Genomic DNA, 20,491 nt, shown 5'->3' on the forward strand with positions numbered 1-20,491 from the left:
TGCCTTTGGGTGGATGTACACTGTTATAAAAAAGCTAAAGAAACTTGTGGGGCAGGTAGAACCGACGCAACGACGCAGATAATATTTCAACACTGGCATACGGATGCGTTGTCTGACAGTCACAGAGACACAGTATTGTTTGTTAAAATAAAATCATACCCCACCACCTTGAACTTTCCCTCGTCACAGCCTTTTCATGCAGACGAAATGGAGCCCCAAAACCATCGATAAACAGGTCAGTGTCCTGGTCGTGCTTGGTGTGCCACGTCTCAGTGAAGGCCGTGGCGCAGCAGTCTCTGAAGTCCTTCTGAAGACTCAACATTTATTTCCCTAGAGTTCGTCCACTTTGTCCCTCGGGGACTGGACGTTCCCCGCAATCACTGAGGGCAGAAGAATCCAGGTGAGCCTTCTGATTTACCCCACTTCCTATTATCCTCTGTCCCACCACAAGTTTCACGAGGGTCTCAGAATAAAGTCCGGTAACTGTAGCGTTCAGTTGCAGCAGCACATCTCTGGTGTCTTGTATCCTATCCCGGTAGACGGCCCTGTTGACGTCACAGGCAAGTAGTACCTAGAACAAAGTCCACAAGGTGGCAGGATAAAGATACATTTTTAGGATGGCAGCACTCGGAGCACTCAATCACAACCACACTCAAATAATTCATTCGAAAAGGAAAGCACACTGTGGTGCAGGGATGGTCTGGTTGTGCAGCCACACCTGACCTTGATCTAGGTGATTGGGTCAGAGGGGCTGCATACCTGTTGCTCATTGGTTGGTCTAATGAGCAGTAGGTAAAACTGCCATCCCAACACTCACCCAGACAGGAGCCCTGTCATGACATGTTTGATCTGTTCCTGGCTAATTCCAACTGGCCCACTTTACAATAAACAGGTGTGTCGTCAACATCGTCTTTTGTGTCTTTGTGCCGGAGGGCCCTGAAAACGCCACACGGGTGGTGTGTGGTAGGAGGAACTGCCGCACACACGTTAAACACCCCATTTAAAACAGGTGTCAAGCTTGTTTTAAGAAAACATGTTTAATTCGCAATGTAATGGAGAAGTACTACGCTACCCACAACCCTTTTTGTAACAGCGACGTCTGATTGGTGGAGCCTGCTGTTACCATGGAAATGTTTACCGCACTGGCTGAAAGCTACACAGGCTCCCAAATGCTGATATTTATATCCAGTTCAATTGTATCTATGAATGAAATTCATACTGAGGTTGTGACCCTATATCCCTATTCCCACCCAAACTTAGATTTTAGGATTTGTGGATATAATAATGGAAAGATATGAATGTTCTTATTCAGTATTATTTTTTCATCACATTTGACTTATAAATAAGTTAAGTTATATTACCTGTGTAAAACAGTGACAAAGTGCTTCACAACAAATAAATAAAATAAAAGTATAAAGGTTATAACATAAATCATAGACAGACACTATACACACAATTAATAATAACTTTTGAATAATGCAAATTGTTTTCTCAAGTTTGAAATTGCATTGATCTCATACATCGTGAGAGTGTGAGAGACTGGAAATAAATCGTAAAAAAAATGATTCCGCTAAACATTTGACCTTTCTTAATAAAAATCGGTTGTAATATTGTTTGAGACAAATCATAAATGGATTGCGTCAATCAGCAGACAGAGTAGCCTGACTCCCTGATGATTCGTTTAAATGGTTCATTTGTTTATTTCTGACATGAACAGAACTTCTCTGTTCAAGCTACAACACATGGACGACGAGGCAATAATTATGTCACAAGAGTCAGAGCAATGTGGCATGAGACACACCCTCCCGCGTCCTTTCCTGGAAGGAGGTCTGCGGAGGAGTTGAAACCTCAGTTGTTGGGTCTGGACTGAAGACTCCAGACCTTCCAAACCTCCCAAACCTGCATTCATCCAGACCTCCAGACCTTGTAGACTCTAGATCTCCAAACCTCCCAGACCTCAATTCCTCCAGCTCTCCAGACCTTCCAGACTTTCCAGACCTTCCAGACCCCCAGACCTGCATTCCTCCAGACCTCCAGACCTTCCAAACTCGAGGTCTCCAAACCTTCCGGACCTCCAGCCCACAGACCTGCATTCCTCCAACCTTCCAGACCTCCAGACCTCGTTCCTCCTGTTCCATGTGATGAAAGCCGTGGTCCTGGTCCTGGTGAGTGGCTCCTTTGTCTTCACATCAAGCTCTTTATCAAGATCTGGGTTTTTTCTGACGGTCTCTTCTGAAGCATCTGAACAGGACACGTTCTGCTCCAACCTTTCCATGTTCTTATGAATATAATGTCCAAATGATCCCTCTGGTTGGTTCTGGAACAGAGAAACAGGTTAAGAGGATTTGTAATATGCCATAAACCCCATAAAAGTAACTCAAATATAGAAAGATTTGCATGTAGATGAATCAAAACATGTACAATAAACAATATAATAAATAAGAAACAAGAACAAATGGGTAAACCTCAAAGAGTGAACCTAAAAGTTAACTAAAAAACAGAACAATTTAACAATATACAATAGACCAAAAAATAAAATGATCAGTACACAATAAAATTAACAATAATGAGAAAATTATTTCTAAAATAAACAAGAAGCAAGAAAAAAATGGGTAAACATAAAACAGTTAGCCCAAAAAATAACAAAAACAATAGAAACCTTTGGCAATATACTGTACAACTAACCTAAAAAAACCCCCAAGAAACCAGAAAAATTTGGTGATAAACCGGGATGCATTGATTATGGCTCATAGTGAATGTTGCTTGGTTTTGGCAACAATAATAATAATAACAACAAAAGTAACAATAATAATAACAACAATTATAATGATAATAATTATCAGAGGATTTGTTTTCATGAGAACAAACATTTGAGGTGTTTGTTGTGATTATTTGATTTGATTTTTTCTCTTCTGTGCATTTGTGATATCAGTACTTTAGGTGTGAACAAAAAGAGGAAGTTGGAAGAAGATGTTGATTTTCTGTCGCTCCTTAAAAAGAGGATGTGAAACAAGTTGCTTTTCTTTTTCTTTATTTGGGGGATTTCTGAAGGAATCGCTGACTCGGCATCTATTGTGCTGAGCTGCAGGGAAACAGGAAAACTGTTCAAAAAGCTAAAAACACTGAGAATAGGCAAGATATACTGTATGTATTTTGTATTTCATGGTTAAATTCAGAGTTCTCTTCAGCCAAAATGTAGAAACTGCGTGTCTTGTCACAGGATGTTGCCAAATCCTCAAAGTTTCATCTTGTACGATCGACCGCAGCTTGAAGGAAACATGTGGCGTCCACTTCCCATGGCTGAGACAAGAACTCAAACATGAATGTAAAAGATCAAATTAAAGGCAATTATAATTTATCATATCAATAAATGTATGAATAAATAAACAAATAAATAGATTAGTTCACGAATTAATAAATTCATGGATAATATAGATACATAAATACAGTTCAACTATACATTAAATGAAAAAATAAATACATGTAAATAACAACAGGACTGCACGGTCAACATTACAAAGGATCCTTTTGAGGTGAAGATTTGTTGGTTGAAGGTCTTTAAAACAAATGAAAACACATTTAAACCTGTTAAAAGTCACCAGGAAGCCACACAACGTAAAAAAAAAACCCTTTCAAAGAGGCTTCAAAAATGGGGGGCCTCGTGCCCCTGGGGGGCCAACAGAGGACACGTCAGGGTCTCTGCTGTTTGGAAAAACTGTTTTGTTTGGTTATTTGGTGTCATTTAGAAAAATGTCTTCTAGATCAACGATGAACCAACTGCCAAAGCAGGTCCTGATGTTCTGTTTGCTGCAGAAGGTGATGATTCACATTCTTATGAAATTGTTCTTAAATCTCAAACTGTTTGTTGGCAGCGTCGAGGAACCTCCCAGACCATGTGACTGTTACTGCTGTTAGGACACCGCCGCCCATTTCCCAACACTGCGGCAAAACACTGACTGACTGAGTGCGTGTGTGTGCGTGCGTGTGTGCGTGTGCGTGTGTGTGTGTGTGTGTGTGTGTGTGTGTGTGTGTGCGTGTGTGTGTGTGTGTGTGTGTGTGTGTGCGTGCGTGCGTGCGTGTGTGTGTGGGTGTGGTTGACACAATGTTTTCTCAGAGTTTCTACAGAAGCTTGTGACGTTCACAGCGTCGTCATCGTCTGGTGGTGCGCTCAGGGCGGCCATCTTGTTTCCGATGCCTCAAACGGCCTGAAGCTTCAGGGTCAACGTGGAGTTTGAAGGAGAATCCAGAGCCTCTGGAGCGTGGAATGGTGAGGCCTTCGTCCAGGTCTTCATTCATGTGGCTGCGAGGAGATGGAGATGGAGGAGATGGAGATGAAGGAGATGGAGATGGAGGAGATGGAGATGGGGTTGGAGAAGGAGAGAGGGTTGGAGTCAGATAAGGAGTTGTGACGGGGTTGAAGTAGGAGGAGGAGTTGAGGTCAGACAAAAAGGAGGAGTTGGAGGATAGAGGAGGAGGACACGGGAACATTCCCTTAACCTGTGCTCTTCCTTGCAGCTGGCACCGTCATGGCGTCCGCCTGGGGAGCCGTGATCGCCGCCCTGCTGGCCTGTGCCAACGCCGCGCCGCAGGGTGAGAAACGCAGCGACGCTTCCATTGTTGTCAGAATGTGAATGATTGATGCAGAGCTTTATGGAGCATTTTACTTTTCTTTTGCTTTTGCTATGCGGCAATTCTTTCCTATTCTCTGTGAATTTGTACTTTTTTCCGTGTATTGCCGTTTTTTTTTTGATGCTTATTGCATGTTGCTGCTTTTAAAATGTTCTTATTTTTATGACTTGAATGTTATTGCCGGGTGCACTGGTCTCTCCTCTGCCAGTGAAACCTGATTTTGAGTGAAAGTGATTTCTTCTAAAATGTGTATTTTAAAGCGGTAAATCCTTTTAAGTTCAGTATTTCAGGTAACCAAAAATATATACAGATATTGGTATTGAAATAAGTAAAGTCATGACAATGTTAATGAAAAGTAAGTACTAACGAGTAAATTAAATGACAGAAACTTCACTTTGCTTTCGAATGTAATATTTTTAAGACATTGTGTTGTTTTATTAATACCCCCCTTTTCTCTCTCTCTCTCTTTCTCCCTCCCCTCCTCCCGTCAGAGGTGTGTGCAGACCTCTGGACCTCCAGCTCCGTCGTGGCGCTGGGTTCCAACGTGACGGCGACCTGTTCGGTCAGAGACCGGTGCTCCCTGTCCGTGGGGGGCGCCGTGCACATCGAGTGGCACCTGGACGGGCGGCCCCTGCCCGAGAGCGACGCCGTCGCCACCCACGAGGGAAAAACCTCCACGGTCTCCATCGCGGCCTTCAACGAGACCAGGGCGCTGCTCACCTGCTGCGTCCGGGCGTCGCCCTGCCAGGCCGTGGCGGGAGCGGTGCTCACGGCGGGATGTGAGGACGCGGAATTTGTGAATGAAGCTGAATTTTTCCTTCTGTTTCCATGAAATTCCCTGTGTACGTGAGGGATGATGTGCCGCCGGGAGTCATGGTGGCTACATCATCCCCGGCGGGGACACCAGGTTGTGTCTCTGATGCAGGTTATTTAACCACGGTCTGGGTGCACGGCGTCCAGCTCATTACACACCGCTGACTGAATTATATCATGACCGTCACTCATAGTACGTAGCGTTGAAGAGCCTCCGCCCACAACCATCCTCCACCATGTGACCAAAATATTTCCTGTTATCGATGTTCGATCGTGTGACGCCAAACGGGACGTTGAGGATTTTAATTCCAAATGTCCTCATTCGTCCACGTTCGTTGTAGCGCCACTGGGTGGTGCCACTGGGTGGTGCCACTGGGTGGTGCCACTAGCCAGTGTTAACACTTGCATGTAGGCGGAGAAGTCATAATTATTCAGAACTAAGTGACCGCTGGTTGCCGCTGTTGACCGTTCAGAACAGAGCACTTGACGGCGTTGTGTAATGAGATGTTTGTATTCACTTCGATTCATGTTACGCTTATCAGTCATATCTCCATTATCACAGCGAAACAAAAACACCCAATGATGGGATTAAAGATTAGAAAATGAACAGACTTCAGGAAATGACAAAATGTGAATAAGAAAATCAACTAATAATATAATCAAATACTCCCCCTTGGGTCAGTTCTCCCACATGTTTTAAAGAATGTAAATCAACTCTTACTTGAACTGGCCAGGAGTTAGCAGTGTTGTTGTTGTTGTTGTTGTTGTTGTTGTTGTTGTTGTTGTTGTTGTTGTTGTTGTTGTTGTTGTTGCTGCGGCTGCAGGTTTCATTCAGAGCTGCTTTCTTCCTGCAGATCCCCCTGAGCCTCCGCAGAACCTCAGCTGTGAGACCCGCCTCTCCTCCCCCAGCACGCTGAGCTGCCGCTGGGCCCCGGGGCGGCGGGACCCCCACCTGGCCACCCGCTACACCCTGCACACCCACACCTGGTAACATCCCTGTCGCAGCACTCGATCCATCAGGCCGAAAAAAGCTTGAGAAGGTGGAATGGAAACACATTTGTATTTCCAATTCAGAAGTACATACATGTAAGAGGTCATGTACAGCCAGACGGTCGTTATCCCAAAATAAGCCCCAAGTACATGGTGGGTATCTCTCAGTGATAACGGCCGTCTGGCTGCACATCACCCTTCTTATCACACACTACTTACTGAATACTTGATTACATGAATACACAAATACACGAATACATAAATACATTGAGAACAAATATTGATTTTAAATCATTGGTTTAGGGTCATGCAGTTACTATGGAGTGTGCCATAACTGTGCACTATACGAACACTGTTACAATAACAGCCTCATAACAGTGTAATATTTTAACAAGTACATAGTAATTATTGATGCCACAGCTATGCATACCAACAATCTTTATGGTCCACAGAACCACATTAGTGTATATGCCTTTTATATTCTGTACATTTAAATATATTTGGCTCATTATTTTTGGCTTTTTCTGTGTTTTACCTTTTTTACCTTTAATACTTTTTTAAATTTATATTATGTATTTTTCAGACTGTTTTTGTTAATTGTCTGTCGGGAAATGCTCAGGAGGTAGAGCTGGTGGTCTAGTCATGTAAAGGTTGCTGGTTGGATCCCAGGCTCCTCCTGCTAGCATGCTGTAGTGTCCTTGAGCAAGACACTTAACCCCTAATTGCTCCTGATGGCTGCGTCCGTCGCTGTTTGAATAATTGTAAGTGGCTTTGGATAAAAGCGTCTGACAAATGACTAAATGTAATGTCATGTATTTGGCGGAATAAACCGACTCTGATTCATATTATTAGTTTAACAGTTTCCGCGAAGAGAGATGGGCGGAGCAACGTCAGCCACGAGCAGTGGTTGCCCGTGGCAACGGTCATTATTAACAGATCAGCAGTCATTATTCAGTCATTATTCAATTATTATTCAGTCATTATTCAGTCATTATTCAATTATTATTCAGTCATTATTCAGTCATTATTCAGTTATTAATTCTCTTGCGTATGACCAATTTACTGTTCTTCATTCACTGTCGGCCAATCAGAATGGAGTATTCCGCGGAGCTGTGTGTGATCATTGTAATAAACGTTCCAGGGACGAGGACGAGAGCCACTGCTATGAGCCGCCAGCCGGGATCCATCTGGTCTCCATCCCTCGAAGCCACTTCTTCCTGTTCGTGGTGATGAAGATCTGGGTGGAGGCCTCCAACGCTCTGGGAGAAGCGTCGTCAGCACCGCTCGCCCTGGACCCCATCCAGGCTGGTAGAGCTGCACCCCCCGTTTTTATTTTTTTTTATTTTTATTTTTTGATTTAGTTTGTTTTTATGTGATTTTATTTGTTTTAATTTGATTTTATTTTGTTTTTATTTGTTTTTATTTGATTTTATTTGTTTTTTATTTGATTTTATTTGATTGTTTTTGATTTGATTACTTCTGTTTTGAATCTTTCACTGTTCTGTCCGCCTTGCTGTTGTGTTATAAATACTGACAAAAACACCATCATCAGTGAGGGTGAGTTTATATATTTTGTGAAAAAATATAAACAAAAAAATGCAAATATATGATATAGATACTATAATAAAGAGATTCCTGCCTCTATAGTTAGATGATGTACTTCTTTGTTATGTTTATAGAAAGAAGCTTAATCAGTATAACTTCTCATTGTACCTTGTCTCATCTTTTTATTGACTTTTTTCTTTCCAAATGAAAAAATTAAGAATGTCCATCATAGGAATAAATCTTAAGATAAGACTTAAAAAATGAGTTCTCAGTTTTAAGATTTGCTAAACAATGTAAACTTCATTTAAACTTTAAAATACATTAACATTTTATATAAAACTTTATTTGTAATCTTGACACTAAACGTGTTCCAGCCAAGCTGGAGCCTCCGGAGCTGCAGAGGGTCCTGGTGGAGCCCGGCCGGCTGGGCTGCCTGCTGCTGCACTGGGCCCCGGCCCCGCAACAGACCTGGGTCCCCACCAGGGGCCTGGAGTTGGAGGCCCGGCTCAGGACCCCCGAGTCCCCCCACTGGAGCCAGCAGCCTGTGAGCTACATCCATCCATCCATCCATCTACTGTATCCATCCATCCATCCATCCATCTACTGTATCCATCCATCCATCCATCCATCTACTGTATCCATCCATCCACCCATCCATCCATCTACTGTATCCATCCATCCATCCATCTACTGTATCCATCCATCCATCCATCCATCCATCTACTGTATCCATCCATCCATCCATCCATCTACTGTATCCATCCATCCATCCATCCATCCATCCATCCATCCATCCATCTACTGTATCCATCCATCCATCCACCCATCCATCCATCTACTGTATCCATCCATCCATCCATCTACTGTATCCATCCATCCATCCATCCATCTACTGTATCCATCCATCCATCCATCCACCCATCCATCTACTGTATCCATCCATCCATCCATCCACCCATCCATCCATCCACCCATCCATCCATCCATCTACTGTATTCATCCATCCATCCATCTACTGTATCCATCCATCCATCTACTGTATCCATCCATCCATCCATCCATCCATCTACTGTATCCATCCATCCATCCACCCATCCATCCATCTACTGTATCCATCCATCCATCCATCCATCTACGGTATCCATCCATCCATCCACCCATCCATCTACTGTATCCATCCATCCATCCATACATCCATCTATCCATCCATCTACTGTATCCATCCATCCATCAATTGTATCCATCCATCCATCCACCCATCCATCTACTGTATCCATCCATCCATCCATCCATCTACTGCATATGTGTCAAACTCAAGGCCCACGGGCCAAATGTGGCCCGCCACGTCATTTTATGTGGCCCGCGAGAGCTTAAAAGGTCTGATTATCTTATAATGCCGATCATGTTACCCGTGAAGTGACGGCATCCCACCACTAGACTGCAGTGTTTCCACATCAGTGCCATTTTCCGAATTAAGAAATACAAACAATGATCCCAAAATGTCCAGGAAGAGAAAAAATGATGCAGATGGAAGGCTGTTTCAAGAAAGATGGGAAGGCGGAATATATGTTTGTGCTTCAAGGAGAAAAACCGGTATGTCTTTTGTGTTATGAGGCAGTGGCGGTTGTCAAAGAGTACAATCTACGTCGGCATTTTGACACCAAACACGGAGCTAAGTCTGCCAAAGTGAGCCTTCAAGAAAAACAACAAATGGCGCAAGAATTAAAAGGCAAATTGCGATCGCAGCAGGATGTGTTCAAGAGAGCCACAACCAAAAACAATGCGGCAGTGAAAGCTAGCTTTATTGTGGCTGAAGAAATTGCCCGCGCTGCAAAGTCCTTTTCAGAGGGTGCATTTTTGAAGCAGTGCGCGCTGAAGGTCTGTGAGCAGGTGTGTCCCGACCAGATACAGACTTTTAAAAATGTCAGTTTATCAAGAAACACCATCAGGAACCGAGTTAAGGAACTAGCAGGAAACCTGGCAACACAGCTGGCCGAAGAGACACGCAGCTACATAGCTTTTTCATTAGCTCTTGATGAAAGCACAGACAACACGGATACAGCGCGGCGATCCATTTTTATTAGAGGCCTCGAGTCGGACCTTTCTGTCACCGAGGAGCTGTTGATGTAGCTGCCATGCATGTGACCACAACAGGACGGGACATTTTTGATGGGGTGGAGAAGTCTCTAAGTAAAAATGCATTGCCCTGGGAAAAGTTGGTGGGATTAACTACAGACGGTGCACCTGCAATGTGTGGAGGAAAAGCGGGCTTTGTTGAACGAATGAAGGAGAAAATGCAAAAAAGTAACTGTCACATGCCTCTGATAACGTATCACTGCATCATCCATCAAGAAGCTTTGTGTGGGAAGCTGCTGGGGATGAATGATATAGTGACCACAGTCATGAAAACAGTGAACTTTATTCGGGCGCTTGGCCTAAATCATCGCCGGTTCCCGCTGTTCTTGCAGGAGATGGGCTCGGAGCTCGGCGACGTGCTGTACCATAGAGACAGTGGCTGAGTAGGAGCAAAGTCCTCAAACGATTTTTTTGAGCTTAGGGACGATATTGCTCTTTTCATGCAGAGTAAAGGAAAACCCTTGTCTGAACCGTCCTATCCAAACTGGCTGTGTGACTTTGCTACGTTGTGTGACATAACTGAGCATCTCGCCCAACTGAATCAGAAGCTGCAGGGACGCAAACAAGTCATCACGCAGATGTCCGACATGATCACGGCTTTCCAGCGTAAACTTGATCCATGGATGTACTAAGTGAAACAGGACAATCTTTCCCACTTTCCTGTTTGTCAGAGCATCTCAGCCGCATTTCCTGGTACTTTTTCATGTACTCGGCTAGCTACCAAACTGAACCGGTTAATGAATGAGTTTGATCGGCGCTTCTCTGACTTTAGGGCACAGAACTCAGGCTTTGCCATCTTTGCCAATCCTTTCACCACCGACGTCTGCACTGCAGCCCAACATCTTCAGCTGGAGTTAATAGAGCTTCAAGCGATAGTGGCCTGAGAGCAAAGTTCCAGGATGCTGCAATCCAGGACTTTTACCGTCGACTGCCCCCTGGTTTGATGCCACAGCTTCAACTTCATGCTGCCCGTGTTCTAACTATGTTTGGGAGCACCCATCTGTGCGAGCAGATGTTTTCAATCATGAATCTAAGTAAGACCAAGCACAGATCACGCATCACTTATGACAACCTCAATGCTGTTCTACGGATTGCCTCAGCTCAAGACCAAAAACCAGACATTGACACACTGGCCATGGAAAAAAAGGTGTCAGACATCTGGTCAGAAAACGCATAGGTAAGCATTTTTAAAAACCTTATTAAAATATAATAAAATCTATTTCAACCAATAACAAGAATAGTTAAACTGCGTGCAATTTAATGATTGTGCTTGCATTTTGCTTTGTGTTTGGTATTTTCAGAACATGATCAATGGATGAGGATGGTGGAGAGGGGATTCATGTGGTGTGTTAAAGGACAGGCAGCATCTGCTCATCAACGTCAACTTAAAAACTTGACCAATATAGTTGTGAACTGAGACAACCCTTGTGTTGTTATTTTGACTTCATTACATATACTACGTTATATGTGTAGCAATGTATTTAGTGTTTGCAGGTTTATGTGTTTATGCAGACAAATGTTCACTGTAATCAAACCATCTCTCATTAGTTGGATGTATCCCCTTGCAAGGCTGTGTGCATTCATTTCTTTATGTAAAATGCTACACCTGTCACACGTGTTCTTAGCAGCTCACAATTGTTGGTTGGACTGTTATTCTGCCCCTCCCCATATGCAAAAAAGTTTTGAACAAAGTTAATGTCATAACTTGTTATTTATCCTTATTCACTTGGATAGTTTGATCGTTGATTGATGGAGTAATGTGGTTTTCATAAGCTGACAAATTAAAAGGATTTATGTTATAACTGAGCAACAAGCAAACAATTATTTTTACATTTATGCAAATATATATGTAATATTTGTAAGTTGAATAATAAAAATCCAGAGTTATTTAACATTAAGGAGTAGTTGCATTTATTTAACATTACATTAAGCTACATTTATACTGCCTCAAAGTTACATTTGGCCCTTTGAGGACAACCATTATGCTGATGTGGCCCTCGGTGAAAATGAGTTTGACACCCCTGATCTACTGTATCCATCCATCCATTTATCTATCTACTGTGTCTGTCTGTCCGTCTGTCCGTCCGTCCGTCCGTCCGTCCGTCCACATACATATATATGAACTAGATATACAGTATACATGAACTTTATATTTCAATGCAACGTTATCTCTTTCTCAATGAGTGAAGTAGTAACAAATCAACACTGAACAATAATGTATTGAAAATAAATCAGATGAAGGATTAAAAGCTTCATTGATTGAGTTGTTGTTTAATGTTGTGTGTGTGTGTGTGTGTGTGTGTGTGTGTGTGTGTGTGTGTGTGTGTGTGTGTGTGTGTCTGTGTGTGTGTGTGTGTGTGTGTGTGTGTGTGTGTGTGTCTGTGTGTGTGTGTGTGTGTGTGTGTGTGTGTGTGCGTGTGTGTGTGTCTGTGTGTGTGTGCATGTGTGTGTCTGTGTCTGTGTGTGTGTGTGTGTGTGTGTGTGTGTGTGTGTGTGTGTGTGTGTATGTGTGTGTGTGTGTGTGTGTGTGTGTGTGTGTGTGTGTGTGTGTGTGCATGCACGTGTCAGATCCCTCAGACCCGGGTCAGAGTGACGAGGCCCGTGCCCGTGTGCCGCCTGCTCCACGGCTCCGAGTACCAGGTCCAGCTCCGGGTCCGGTACAAGCAGAGTCCCTGGTCCAGCTGGAGCAGGAGCCGGGCCGGGTTTACCCTGGAGACCGGTAGGACACAACACAGTACTCACTCTTCAATGTACTTCAAGTATTAAAAAGTAAATGCACCTGTCATATCTACTGCCCTGATAGAACAGAGTCTATAATACTTCATAAAGGATACTCATGCAGAAACTGATTATGTTGAATTTAAAATAAAATACAGGTGAAGTCATAGATATTTACGAATAAATACAAATATGAATGTCAATCCAGATTATTTTGCAGACTAAAGTACTGTGACTGTGTTAGAGATGTACGGATATTTGCTTTGAAATGTAATGGAGTAAATGTCAAAAATATCCCAAACCGAATATACTTTAAGGAAGTGTAGATACTCGAAAAATATTCTTAATTCCAGTAACAAAGTACTTTTACTTTGTTACCTCACCAATGCGAGTTATTATTGAGAAAGGAAGTAAATTGACTTCATATTTATACCTCCATCTGTCTGTCCATCCATTCATCATCAATATATCACCCTACAAATCATTGCTTTACTTTGTATTTATACTTCCACCCATTGATCTATCCATCAATCTGTCCATCCACTCATCTATTCATCCACCCATCCAGCCATCTCTGCATCCATCCATCGTTCCATCATCCATCTGTCCATACATCCATCAATCTATCAATCTATCCCTTGATTCATATTTCCACCCATCTACCAATCATTGGTTTAATTTGTATTTATACATCCATCCATCCAACCATCTATCCATCCATCCAATCATCCGTCCATCCATCTGTCCATCTATCTATCTATCTATCTGTCTATCTGTCTATCTGTCTGTCTGTCCGTCCGTCCTACTGAATCATTGATTTACTTTGTAGTTATACTCATCCCTGATGAGTCTGTATTCAAGAACTCCACCGACTATTTGGATTTTTCCAAGTAAAAGCACCAAGTAAAAACCATCATCTTTTGCAACTGAACTGAACCTAAACATGATGAAGCTGCAGCTCCGCTCTGTGCAGGGAAGCTGCTCCTTCTCTGTGTTGACAAGGCTCCATCTTTATTTCTCAGCCCCCACTGGACGCCTCGACTCCTGGATGAAAGTGTCGAAGAAGAACCCTTTGAACGTGGACTTGTTCTGGAAGGTAAACACACATCACGCCATCAGCCACCATGACACCACCACACAACCATGACCCCACCACACAACACCATGACATCACCACACAACACCGTGACATCACAACACAAAACCAACACCACGACACCATGACACCATACCGTGAAGACATGACACCACACCAACACCATGAAACCATACCATGACACCACACCAACACCATGACACCATTAAACCACACCATGACACTGAGCCAACACCATGACACCATACCATGACGACACCACACCACACCAACACCATGATACTACACCAACACCATGAGACTACACCAACACCATGAAACCATACCATGACACCATGAAACCACACCAACACCAAGACACCATGACACCAGACCAACACCATGACACCATACTATGACGACATGACACTACACCAACACAATGATACTACACCAACACCATGAAACCATACCATGATACCTTGACACCACACCAACACCAAGACACCATACCATGACACCACACCAACACCATGACACCATGACACTGAACCAACACCATGACACCACACCAACACCATGACACCGCACCATGACATCACCCCATGGCACCCTGACACCACACCATGACACCATACCATGACTCCACAACACACCGTGACACTATGACACTGTGTCACCATGACACCACACCGTGACACCATGACACTGTGACACCATGACACCGCAGCATGACACCACACCATGGCACCATGACACCACACCAACACCATGACACCACACCAACAGTATGACACCACACCAACACCATGACACCACGTCACCACACCACACCATGACACTATGACACCACACCATGACACCAAGAAACCCCACACCAACACCATGACACCACACCATGACACTATGACACTGTGACACCATCACACCACACCAACACCATTACACCTAGACACCATACCAACACCATGTCACCACACCAACACCATCACGCCACACCGGCACATGACACCATCACACCACACCAGCATGACACCATCACACAACACCAACACCATCACACCATCACATCATCACACCATCACACCACACCATACCATGATGCCATGACACCAAACCAACACCATGACACCAACACCATGACACCATGTTTCCTTTGATAGCTGTGTTCACTCCGCCCGTAAAGATGTCCTCCTCCCTGCCGCTCTCCTCTCAGCCGTCCAAACAGTTTCGTGCAAACGGGAGGAACGTCTCCTACGTGGTGCTGCCGCGCAGCCCGGCGGGGGGCCTAGGGGCGGGTCGGGCACCGGCCCCGCTGTGCTCCACCACCGGGTTGAGCTGTTCCTTCCAGCTTCCCAGAAGATCAAGGAGCGTAATGCTGCTCGCGGTAAACTCGGCAGGGAGGTCCAGTCCCACACAGGTGCCCGTTCTGCAAAACAAAGGTGCATGTAACACACACACACACATACATGTACACACACACACACACACACACGCGCCAGAGATCCCATACAGGTAGCTAGCAAGAGCCCATTTTTGGGCATTCATTTAGATTTAAGTCTTGCAAATATAAAGTCTGGCCAAAGGAAATCCTCAGTGATGATATAGACCCGTAAGTGAAAATGAATGTTTGTTTGTTTGTTTGTTCGTTTGTTTGTTCTTTTGTTTGTTTGTTTCTTTGTTCATTTGTTTGTTTGTTTCTTTGTGCATGTGTTCGTCCATCTGTCTGTGGGTTTGTTCCCTCACCATCTGTCCGTCGTGCTCCGTGTCCCCAGCTCGGAATGCGACGTGGCACCTCGCCGTGCTGCCTCAGAACGACAGCTCGCTGCTGGTCAGGTGGGACACCAGCACTGACCCCGGACTCAGCGGCTTCGTGGTGGAGTGGAGGCCCCTGTTGGACCCGGACCCCAGGCTGTTCCGCTTCGAGCTGGCGGGCCAGAACCAGACCAGCACCTCCATATCGGGTGTGTTTGGGTTTACCTCCATTTCAAAACAATTTACCGCGTTTGCCATGAGCGATGCGGGAGCTTCCATGGGGTGGTATTTCTGCTTCTTGGATTTTTTTTTTCTTCCTACTTTTTTTGCAATCTTCAAAGTTTCCCCCTTTGAGATTTCACTGCACGGTACTTGTATGGATGCATGCGACAGATTAAATGTTGAAATGTTTGAAGTCCTGAGATCAGTTCCCTCCTCGCCAGGGCGTTTCGAGCCGTTCAGGCCCTACGAGGTCTCGCTGTATCCCAGGTTCAAGGACGGGATCGGCCTCCCTCAGACCGTGCAGGCCTACTCCAGGCAGAAGGGTGAGTCTTTCAATACAGAAACAAAGTTCTCCAAACGGTGCACAGTGCCCACGACCGATTCAGATGAATAGATTTTACTTTAGAGATTTTATGTACAGTTCACAGTATGCATGTATCAAAACTTGCACAATTTCCTTTTTTCGGAACTGTTGATACCGAGTTAATTGTTGATGACTGACTGTTTCAGTTCATATTAAGGTTTATTGTATATTGCCAGTTTTTCTATTTCTTAGATCATTTTTAGACCCATCCTCATAAGATTCCATTTAGCTTCATCTCACAAAAACAAGAAGCAAAAGCAGAAGAGACAGCGTTGCATTGTGGGTTGTCATGTGTGGGACCAAATAGAAAAACAGCCTTGATTTAATGACTTAGTTTGGATGCACAAAATACTTGAATTACTTTGTCATGTTTCTGCAAAGAAAGCATTGATCGGGGAGTAAATGATGAGCACATCTTCATGGAAAACACTTGTTTATATGTTCTTCCGTATTTTCTCAATATTGAGACTGTGACTGAGATGACCACGTCTTTGTTCCGATCCCCGGATGAGAATTTCCCCTCTGGGACAATGAACATCGCGGAAACAAAAGCAGAAGTGAATCTCAGTGTGAGTCAGAAGATGTGGTGGGCGTCACATCTTCCCAATTTTTCTTTTGGTCTCCAGCCCCGTCCACGGTCCCAACGATCCGGATCAAGGAGACGTGGCACTCCCACATGGAGCTGACCTGGGATGAGGTCCCGGTGGAGCAGAGGAACGGCATCGTCCGCCGCTACACCGTCTTCTACTGGGACGACCCGGAGCACGTGCACGGTAGGAAGCTCACGTCCATCTGGCTCCTTCTGGACCCGAGCCGAGCGCGGAGCACTGAAGGCCTTTCTCTGCTTGTGTTCCAGCCGTGGTGGCGGAGGACGGGAGGAGGAGGGTGGTGCTGAGGAGCCTGACCACACTGCTTCTCTACAAAGCCTTCATGATGGTCAGCACGGACGGTGGCAGCCTCAACGGGACGGCAGTCACCTTCAAGACGGAGCCCGTGGGTCAGTCGGCTCCTCCGCCCGCCGACCCGTCTCGGCTCTCGAGGTCGAATAAAAAGGCTTTTATCTCTGGCTTCGTGGTTTCAAGCGCTCCGCTCTCCACAGATGCTACCGTCGTGGTGCTGGTGCTGATTTACTCGGGCGTGGCGGTGTCGCTGATGGTCATCATCTGCTTCTTGACCTGTTTCGGTCGTCACAAGCGGTGAGGATCTCCTTTGTCCGTCTGCTCCGTCAGACGCTGCCGCTGCCATTTGATGTTTTTGCAGAAAAACCAAACCTAACATCCTAACAAATCAACGTTTCCTCCACCCCCCGTTCGCAGCTTCAAGGTGTTTTGGTGTCCCATGATCCCGGATCCGGCGAACAGCAGCGTGAAGAGCTGGACCTCAGACAGCCTCCCGGTGAGCGAAGGGAAATGCAGATCAATAGTCAAGCATCAAGATCACCATGGCAACCATTGATAAACAAAGCAGATTCCCATCAATACCAGTTAACAGGGGAGGGCGAGCGGATGTAGCGACCACTTCAATGGACGGTTTGAGGTGGAGAATTCTCCTCGATACACTGATTGATGGATGGATGGATGGATGGATAGATAGACTGACTACAGTGTATTGTACTGTACAAACCCAATCATATACCTATTATTGGGTATGATGTAAGGGGTGATGTGCAGTCAGATGGTCATTATTGCATAATAACCCCCAACAAAGTCATCAAGTCGGGGGTTAGTGAGTAGAATATTATACGACTATAAATATTCTATACGATACTAAATAACAAACCTATTTACTATGTAATATATGAAGACGAAACTGGACAAGCTTTGCTCCACACACACACACACACACACACACACACACACACACGGAGGCCGTGAAATGTGTTTTACACTTTTTCCCATGGAGGCATGTCCTTCCTCCGGGGGGCGGGGCCAGGAGCTTCCAGCCTCCAGGGACCAACTTCAGCGTCCACCGCTGGTCAGACGAAATTCTTGTGCATGTTTGTGGTGGGAGTTCTTACCATGTTACATGGAGGAAAGCCCATGTGAGCACGGGGAAAACATGCAACCTCCACACAGAAAGAGCCCTCATCGGGGGGATAACCCTCCCACAGTGCCAACAGTACCACAGGCGGGAATCGAACCCAGGACCTTCTTGCTGGGAGGCAGCAGTGTGTCACCATGCCAGAAACGTAACTTAAACGTAACACCGCCATCGAGCCAACCATCAAAGTTTCTATGTATATCTATCAGGACGTGAACCCAGAAGGAGAAGTGGTTGCTCGTACCAATGGTAATTATTAACAGATCAGCAGTCATTATCCAGAAATATCTGAGTAATAATTGCTGCTGTTGCCGAATCAGAATGGAGTATTCCACAGAGCCGCCTCATTAAATAATAACATAAAGTTTTAACGTTTTTTTGAGTCGGTTCCATTCAGTTAAAATAATCTTTTCTCCTCCATGTGTCGTCCTGCAGGACCTGCCGGCTGTGTGCGATGTGCCGGAGCCCGGCACCGTGCACCTGTCCCACCTCAGCCTCCTGGAGCCCCACCAGAAGCCGCTCCGGGGCCCCGACAGCGACCAGGGCAGCACCAGCGACCTGGGCGAGTCCATCTGCGGGTCCCCGCAGACCACGCCCGGCTCCTCGCCCGGAACCTTCAACGCCGCCGAGTCCGTGTCCTATGCCACCGTGGTGTTCTCCGGGCCGTACGCCAGCCAGCCCCACGCCTACCTGCGATCCGACTCCACGCAGCCGCTGCTTGAGGCCGAGAGTCCCTGCGAAGAGAGGGGCTACCAGAACATGCCCCCTGGTGGCGACCACATGACACTGCAGCACTTTGTGTTCGACCAGTGCCACGATGCCGAAGGGGAGGAGGAGGAGGAGGAGGAGGAGGAGGAGGAGGAGAACAACAACAAGACGCCGTGGGACGACTTCCCTCTGCTGCGAGCACTGGTCATCACCGACGGGCAAAATTAAATTTAGGATGTTTTACTCGAGGCCGACGGGTTGTTCAAGAGACACAGTGGAGTTTGTGGGATATTTGAGCTGTAACCGCAGGCGACTGTCAACGTTGAAAGTTTATTATTGGATTTGATTGTTGCTTTGTCTGTGAATCACCTTTGAAGAGAAAAATTAAAATGTGTGTTTTTATAAGCGTCCAATTTTTGATCCGAACCACAAGTGGCCGCAACACGCCGACGTGTCTCCGGAGTTCAGAACAGAGCGTCGACACACTTTGGCTTTCGTTTTTAGTTGCTTCCTAAACATCACTTTAAGCCGTGAAGAACTAGGATATTCAACAGCAAATAGAATAAAAAATACTCATTGATATTTTGAATTTGATATCAGCTGGATCATGTCTGTTGTATGTTTATTTTTTATATATATTTCAAAATCATTTGGAGCAGATGAAGAGTGCAACATGTTTGGTGTAAAAGAGCGGATTCCTGCCTTACACAACCAGTCAAACTGCTCGGAAAGTCAGATATCAGCCCCACACCAGGATAAAATCATATCATATCAGAGCACATCAGACAGACGCATAGATAGACAGACAGGCAGACAGGCAGACAGAAGGATAGGTTCGATAGATGGATTCAATTCAACTAATTGTCATTGCACAGTACGAGCACTGAGGCAACCAAATGCATTTCTCTGCATTTTACATCCTAGTAACTGATGTATCTAAGAGCATTGGGCGACATGTAGTGGTGCCCAGAGAGCCGTTAGGGACAGACAGACAGTCAGACAGACAGACAGACGAATAGAAAGGCAGATGTCTGTCTGTCTGGCTAGAAAGACAGACGGACAAATGGATAGACGGACAGACAGACAGATGGATAGAAAGACAGATGTCTGTCTGTCTGGATAGATGGAAAGACAGACAGACAGGCAGACAGACAGACAGACAAATGGATAAAGAGACAGACAGACAGACAGATATGCCCTTATGATCTTAAACTACAATTCGGTTACAAATATCAACTCGTATCACGAAGAAGAAGATGACGACGAAAAGGAATAGAAATATTTTTCTCATATTCATGTATAGATGTAAAAATGTAATTGAATTATAATAAGTCTATGACTGATGTTTATTACTGAAAAGCACAGGTTTTAATAAACAAATCCACTACCACAACCTGTCGGAAGTAATTTTCCGATTTAACAAGCTAAACATTCGGAAAAAACGGTAAACTGTACATATTTCATATAGAAATAAAACAAAATTAACAGAATAATTG

General features: G+C 44.9%; 1 protein-coding gene across 1 annotated transcript; it reads left to right on the top strand.

Moving 5' to 3' along the window:
* Positions 1–1,955: 1,955 nt before the first annotated feature.
* csf3r (colony stimulating factor 3 receptor) lies at positions 1,956–19,468 on the top strand. Its single transcript, XM_080006112.1, has 17 exons — positions 1,956–2,165; positions 4,115–4,267; positions 4,516–4,590; positions 5,121–5,408; positions 6,297–6,429; positions 7,574–7,740; positions 8,352–8,521; positions 12,682–12,832; positions 13,854–13,927; positions 15,123–15,348; positions 15,682–15,870; positions 16,105–16,206; positions 16,874–17,020; positions 17,104–17,244; positions 17,347–17,443; positions 17,564–17,642; positions 18,723–19,468. Exons 3-17 carry the CDS (start codon positions 4,527–4,529, stop codon positions 19,221–19,223), a joined length of 2,529 nt encoding a protein of 842 aa, XP_079862238.1. The 5' UTR covers positions 1,956–2,165; positions 4,115–4,267; positions 4,516–4,526; the 3' UTR covers positions 19,224–19,468.
* Positions 19,469–20,491: the final 1,023 nt, after the last annotated feature.

This window comes from Zeus faber (genome assembly GCF_960531495.2).
Source record: "Zeus faber genome assembly, chromosome: 8".
Taxonomy (NCBI): domain Eukaryota; kingdom Metazoa; phylum Chordata; class Actinopteri; order Zeiformes; family Zeidae; genus Zeus; species Zeus faber.

What these genes read in the sequence shown, in the direction of transcription:
- csf3r (XM_080006112.1), top strand. Translation starts at nt 4,527, where the DNA reads ATGGCGTCCGCCTGGGGAGCCGTGATCGCCGCCCTGCTGGCCTGTGCC. An exon ending in ACGTGGACTTGTTCTGGAAG is followed by an intron (nt 13,928 to 15,122) that starts GTAAACACACAT and finishes CTCTCCTCTCAG; the next exon opens with CCGTCCAAACAGTTTCGTGC. An exon ending in CTTCAAGACGGAGCCCGTGG is followed by an intron (nt 17,245 to 17,346) that starts GTCAGTCGGCTC and finishes CGCTCTCCACAG; the next exon opens with ATGCTACCGTCGTGGTGCTG.